The following is a 6,560-nucleotide window of genomic DNA, read 5'->3' on the forward strand; positions in this document are numbered from 1 at the left end:
TGTTCACTTCTCAATCACGGGTTCTTCTTGTTGTCAGGTGGCAAAACAGGATGTCCCGCCATTCGTTCTGGACTGTCCAGAAGAGCTGATTGCGGGATTGTGTGGTGCAGCCGTGGTCTTGCAAAACTCTTGCCGATCACCTGCTTGTTAGCATCAATCTCACTCAGTCAGCTGCATGATGAATGTGTTGCTCTTCCATGGTTAGAAGGCATCCTTATCTGCTCGTTGTCTTGATGCGGCAAAATCCAATTACTCATACAAGACTCAAGTTTGAAAAACGAGTTTTTGAACACCAAATTAATTTTTATACGGAAAATAATTACAATACATCTGAAACAAATGATTATAACAATATATCTGAGAGCAAAAACATGTTATTTTGCCTCATTCATAACTTAATATCTGAACATTTAAATATGTAAAGTGCAATCACATTCGTAAATGAACGGCTTCTGGTGTTTGAAATGTAAAACCAATCTATTGTGATAAAACAACAAAATTGCAATAACTGCATTAACCATCAAAGTGAAGTTTAACTGTAACTAGTCTTGAAACAAATATGAATAAGGAAAAACATTCAATAAAATAATGCAAACTGGTTAAACTTGAGAGTAACTGAGATCTGTCATGACAGAACATCGCTTCAATGATATCTGGCACCATCTAGCGTCGTGAATGGGTATAACGTCTAGACCGCGAATATAAGACGACCCCCACTTTTTCAGTCTTATTTCAATGCAAAAAACACCGTCTTATATTCGGGCCAATACGGTATATCCTACTGGTTTTTTAAAATTATGATTTGAATGCTTTTTATATTGGGTGCTAGGGTTGTTCCGATCATGTTTTTTTGCTCCCGATCCGATCCCGATCGTTTTAGTTTGAGTATCTGCCGATCCCGATATTTCCCGATCCGATCGTTTTTTTTTTTTGCTCCCGATTCAATTCCAATCATTCCCAATCATTTTTCCCGATCATATACATTTTGGCAATGCATTAAGAAAAAAATGAATAAAACTCGGACGAATATATACATTCAACATACAGTACATAAGTACTGTATTTGTTTATTATGACAATCAATCCTCAAGATGGCATTTACATTATTAACATTCTTTCTGTGAGAGGGATCCACGGATAGATTTGTGACTTTGTATATTGTGACTAAATATTGCCATCTAATGTATTTGTTGAGCTTTCAGTAAATGATACTGTAGCCATGCCCAAATGCATGATGGGAAGTGGAACCATGACTGTGCGTAGTGCTACCAATTGATATATCTTCTCTGCATTGGGAAATAATATAAGGTGTTAAGATAAAGATCATTTGCTACCTTGCTTCCTCACATTGCTACCCATGATATTTCTAATCGTAGTGAGAGGGATTGTAAGGCTTTAGCCAATTAAAAAAAGGCTCCAAAGGATGCCAAAATTCCCTCTACTCATTATACACTGCCTTTTATCTGTCTATATAGGTAAAACGGCGCCACTACAGATTGAGTGCGACAATGCGTGGGTGGGTCGTGCAGCGCATGCATTAATTGTGTTAAAAATTTTAACGGGATACATTTTAAAAAAAATTAATTACCGCCGTTATCGGGATAAATTTGATAATCCTACCTTAAGCCTAAAGACTCTGGATGAGTGTAACATATTATGTTTGTAACGTTACATACAATTAGAAAACGATTTAATTAAAAAAATATATATATTAAAAATAGGCATGGCCGATATTTTTTCGCCGATTCCGATACTTTGAAAATGACGTGATCGGACCCGATCGATCGGGATGCCGATCGATTGGGACATCTCTATTGGGTGTGTTAGAGTAATATGAACAGTCAAACAGCAAATATGGGAGAGGATACTATTCCCTTCACTAGCAAGGAGAAAAGGCCATATTGTTAATGTAGTAGATAGAATATAGTCAGGGGTGCACATAAGTGGTCCGCATGCGTGCATGCGTACTGGACGTAGACAAACGCGCTGGCCCTCAACGGCTTCCATACGCTTTTGCGTACCGATGGCTGACCACTGTATTTGCAGCGGACACGAGAAAATAACTTCTCAAAATGTCGAAGAGGCAGGCCACACTGAGTAATTACTTCCGTGTTCCCCCACCCCCGTCAAAAGACAGACAGACGACAGAAATGTCACCGGAGCTACCGAAAAAAAAGGACTTTTGCTGAAAAGTGGCTACAGGAGGTACCATGGTTAGAAGCAAATGATGCTCGCACGGAAATGCGGTACAAAATGTGCCGTGAGAATCCCAATGTCGCCGATAAGAGCAGGGCATTTTATGTAGGGTCAAAGAATTTCAGCCATCCAAACTTTGAAAAGCACGAAAAAAACAGAGAGCATGTGGCAATTAAGCAAACTATCGATGTCAAACAGGACCCCACTCGCCCTATGGACAAGTGGCAGAATAAAGGTAATGAACAGCGAAATGCACTGACAAACGTGTTTTTGCTCGCATTTTACAAAGCTAAACATGCACGTTCAATGAGGTCTTATGAGGAGGACATCCCACTTTTAAAAAGGCTTGGAGTTAATGTGGGAGCCGCATAATGCCCTTTATTTTGAATTGGTGCTTTTTTTTTTTTTTTACATTTCACTTCAAAGTAATGGCAATTTTGTTGTGCCAGTTGATGTTAATCAAGCATAAATTAATTAAAGTTAATTGGCTCTAAGTAAAGCTTGTCATGAATTTATCGCATCAGGCGGGTCGGCTCTCAAGCTCAATGAGGACCAAGTCACATCTCCAGGTCCTCCTCTGAGAACCTGGGCAAAAAAATTATGTGCACCCCTGAATATAGTCTAACACTATCTCCCAACATTAATATGTGTTTGATGTGGAACCATTAATGCAGGACAAGTTGTGTCTGCCGCATCACATCCTGGAAGAACGTGGCTTGGTGAAGGTGAGCGTGACCGTGCAAGCGCTGCTGGATCTACCCGCCATGAAGCCTACCCAGCTAGCAGATGCTTGACGCAAATCTGTCCTGCGCCAACCAACTCCCACCTCACCCGGGACCAGAAACCTCCTCTTCCCACCCTTATCAGAAGGCGAACACCCGGTGGCTTTTCTTGTGCCTGATTGAAAAAATAGACAAGGAGGTGAACATCCTCCTCTCTATGTGAATGATGTCAGGCACTTCCTGTTCATCTAAGCTTTGACTTGTATCCTGGTTCCAGCACAGGAACTGTTTGGAAACGACAGTAGCTCCAAAGGAAGTCCTGCTGATCCCTCTTTCGATGCTCAGTATTTTTTGAGCCATCTACAAGTGCCGGTTGTGACATGTAACTCATTCAACGACCCCTTCCATGTATTTATATTCAGTTTTTAGTCCATACAGCTAAGTTATCTGCCAGATTGAGCACTCTACTGTTACAAAACTTTGCCTTTCAGATTGCATGATGACTACGTTTGTTGTTCAAGTCATGCCATAGCAAACCTTCTGTAAACTGGTGTACAAATCCTCTGCGGTTCATCTATATGACCACTGTGATGACATGAAGCCTACTGTGGTTTCAGAGAATTGCGTTCATTTTTAATTTAAAGGCATGGATTTTTAAACTTTCTACTTTTTTTAATATACAGAACAACTTTTTATTTTTGCATCGATGAAGCATCCAAACAAGCTGAAGCAACTTCCACAAAGCACAATGTGCGCGCATCATCTCATATGCTCAATCGAGTCAGGGAAAGGAAAAATAATTTATGCATTTATTGGTGTTTTCAGATTTATAGGATGCAGTCATGAAGGAGTGATCGTATCCTCAACCTCATTTGCACCGGAGTGAGTTGACTTTACCTACAATCATGTGAAAAAATTAGGACAGCCTATTAAATATTCAGTTCTTTATTAAGAAATGTTCACATAATAATGTCTGATTTTGTTTTTCTTTATCTCATAAAAATAAAGTGATTTAATAGCAGGTACACAACAAAAATTAAAATTGTTTTACTCATTAAACCAAATTTATCAACAAAAATGCATATTCTAACTGAGGAAAAAGTTAGGACACCCGACCACCTAAGAGCTAGTGTTACCCCCTTTGGCTGAAATAACTTCAGTGAGACGCTTTTTGTAGCTATCTACCAGTCTTTGACATCTGTCTGAAGAAAATTTGCCCTACTCCCAGGCAGGGCCGGCCCAGGCCATTTGGGGGCCCTAAGCAAAATAATGCAAAGGGGCCCATATTTTTGGCCCACCATTTCGTCACAGTGTACTGTGAAACCCATACGTCCATATTTTGTATATTAATCAGATTTTGTTGCACTGCATACTTCAAACTTCTCACCCCAAATGATTGTCAGTACTTACAGTAGATAGCGGCAAACCTTATTCTAAAAGAGGAAAGAAAGAAGTTAAGGAAGAACTTTTATTTTTTTAAGCTTGTAATCAAGTATCGAAACTCATAAAAATCAAATAAAGCAAGCTGTAGTAAACAAAATAGAATATAAATTAAACAAAATAGAATATAAATTAAACAATTACCAGATTGGGGGCCCCTTAGTGGTCTTGCCGGAACTCCCCAACGTGAAGGTCGGCACGGGGCCAGAAATGTTATTTATTTATTTATTTTATTTTTTTTTTTGGGGGGGGGGGGGGGGGTCAAAACTACTGAAATGCAAAGAAAATTGTTTTGGTCAGTTATTTCCATAACACATACAAAAACTGATTTTCATTCAAAATTGTATTTTTTTTCGATGATTTGCAAGATAAAAGTTAACAAAAACAGCTATAACCCCAACCTCCATCTCCTAATTTTTATTTTCCCTAATTTACTTACATACTAAATCCCAAATTTTTAACTACTTAAGAACATAGGATGTATATTAAAATTGAAGATAATGTAAACATTTACTTTTTGTTGTGTTTTTTAATAATAAAGATAAAAGTAACATACATTCAGAAAAATAAGTACGAATGACTTATATTATGCAGGGTGAAATGGAATATATTTTGAAGATCGCGCAAACATTGACTTTTTTAAATCATAAGGAAATGAATAAGTAGCCTAATATAAATGAACGAATACAGGTCCAAAGTGCACATTGACAGCTAAGATGTTCTGAACCTCCTCATCAGAGCAAATAAAACTAAATATGATAAATAAGCCACCTTAACTCTTTCCTTGCTCTTAAAGCTTTGATCCATTTTCTGTTGCATTGCCCTTCATTATTTGTATTTTTTTTTGGGGTGTCAAACGATAAAAAATTTTGATCGAGTTAATTACAGCTTTAAAATTAATGAATTGTAATGAATCGCAATTAATCGCAATTCAAACCATCTATGAAATATGCCATATTTTTCTGTAAATTATTGTTGGAATGGAAAAATAAGACACAAGATGGATATATCCATTCAACATACGGTACATAAGTACTGTATTTCTTTATTATTACAATAAATCAACAAGATGGCATTACCATTATTAACATTCTGTTAAAGCGATCCATGGATAGAAAGACTTGTAGTTCTTAAAAGATAACTGTTAGTACAAGTTATAGAAATTTTATATTAAAACCCCTCTTCATGTTTTCGTTTTAATAAAATTTGTAAAATTTTCAATCAAAAAATAAACTAGTAGCTTGCCATTGTTGATGTCAATAATTACTTACACAATGCTGATGGTTGCTGAAGCCTATAAAATCAGTCGCACCCAAGCGCCAGCAGAGGGAGCCAAAACTCCGAACTCACTGTGCTGTCATTGTAATCTCTTTGAGCAGGGTATTTGTGAGTTAATTGCGTCAAATATTTTAACGTGATTAATTTAAAAAAAAAATTTAACGCCCGTTAACGCGATAATTTTGACAGCCCTAATTTTTTTTTTTTTTTTTGCTGTTTCGGAAAACATGCACATTTGAACCAATCAGAGCTATCTCTGGTGATCACATGTCAGTATGTCAGCCAATTGAATGGATAAATGAGTCCAGGCATTTTGCTTTGTTGCGTGCATTCGCACATTGACGTGACTCGTCAGGAACAGCGTTGCGGCACTGAATCTTATACCGCAACTGCGTTCCGGTCCTGAATCTTATGCCGGAACTGCGTTCCTGACCTTTCCCGCCCACTTTCACCCCTGCCCAATCCTCAATGCAGAATGCTTTAAGCCAAGGGGCTACAAACTATGGCCCATGGGCCTGATACGGCCCACCTCCACATTGGGTCCGGCCCCCTGAACAATACCAGAGAGCATTTTGATTTTTTTTTTTCTCAATAGTGTTATTTATTTCCTGGCCTTTTTCTGTGAAGAGCTCAGAGAGGGTTATTTGATTATTATCGATTTAATTAATAGTGTTATTATAAAAATAATAATATGATAAAATATAATATCATAATTATATTATATTATATTATTATTTTTATTTTATTTACCTTTGTTCCGTGAAGAATCCAGAAAGGGTTCTTTGATTGTGGCTTTCTGAAAAACAATACATTTTTACATTTAGGCACTCCTGCAATCGTCACACTTTTTCTGTTACAAACTGACCCCGGCCCCTCATCAGAGAAGGGAAAAGTTATGTGGCCCTCACAGGAATACGTTTTGGG

General features: G+C 37.6%; 1 protein-coding gene across 4 annotated transcripts in view; it reads left to right on the forward strand.

Moving 5' to 3' along the window:
- The window catches only part of lrch2 (leucine-rich repeats and calponin homology (CH) domain containing 2), a 53,929-nt gene extending 49,356 nt beyond the window's left edge, over positions 1-4,573 (forward strand). For all 4 annotated transcript variants that reach the window (XM_057821512.1, XM_057821513.1, XM_057821514.1 and 1 more), the window contains exon 21: positions 2,871-4,573. In XM_057821512.1, the coding sequence (XP_057677495.1) occupies positions 2,871-2,990 (120 nt within the window). In that variant the 3' untranslated portion in view covers positions 2,991-4,573. The remainder of the gene's footprint in view (positions 1-2,870) is intronic.
- Positions 4,574-6,560: the final 1,987 nt, after the last annotated feature.

The sequence above is a fragment of the Corythoichthys intestinalis genome, chromosome 18 (assembly GCF_030265065.1).
Source record: "Corythoichthys intestinalis isolate RoL2023-P3 chromosome 18, ASM3026506v1, whole genome shotgun sequence".
Classification (NCBI taxonomy): Eukaryota; Metazoa; Chordata; class Actinopteri; order Syngnathiformes; family Syngnathidae; genus Corythoichthys; species Corythoichthys intestinalis.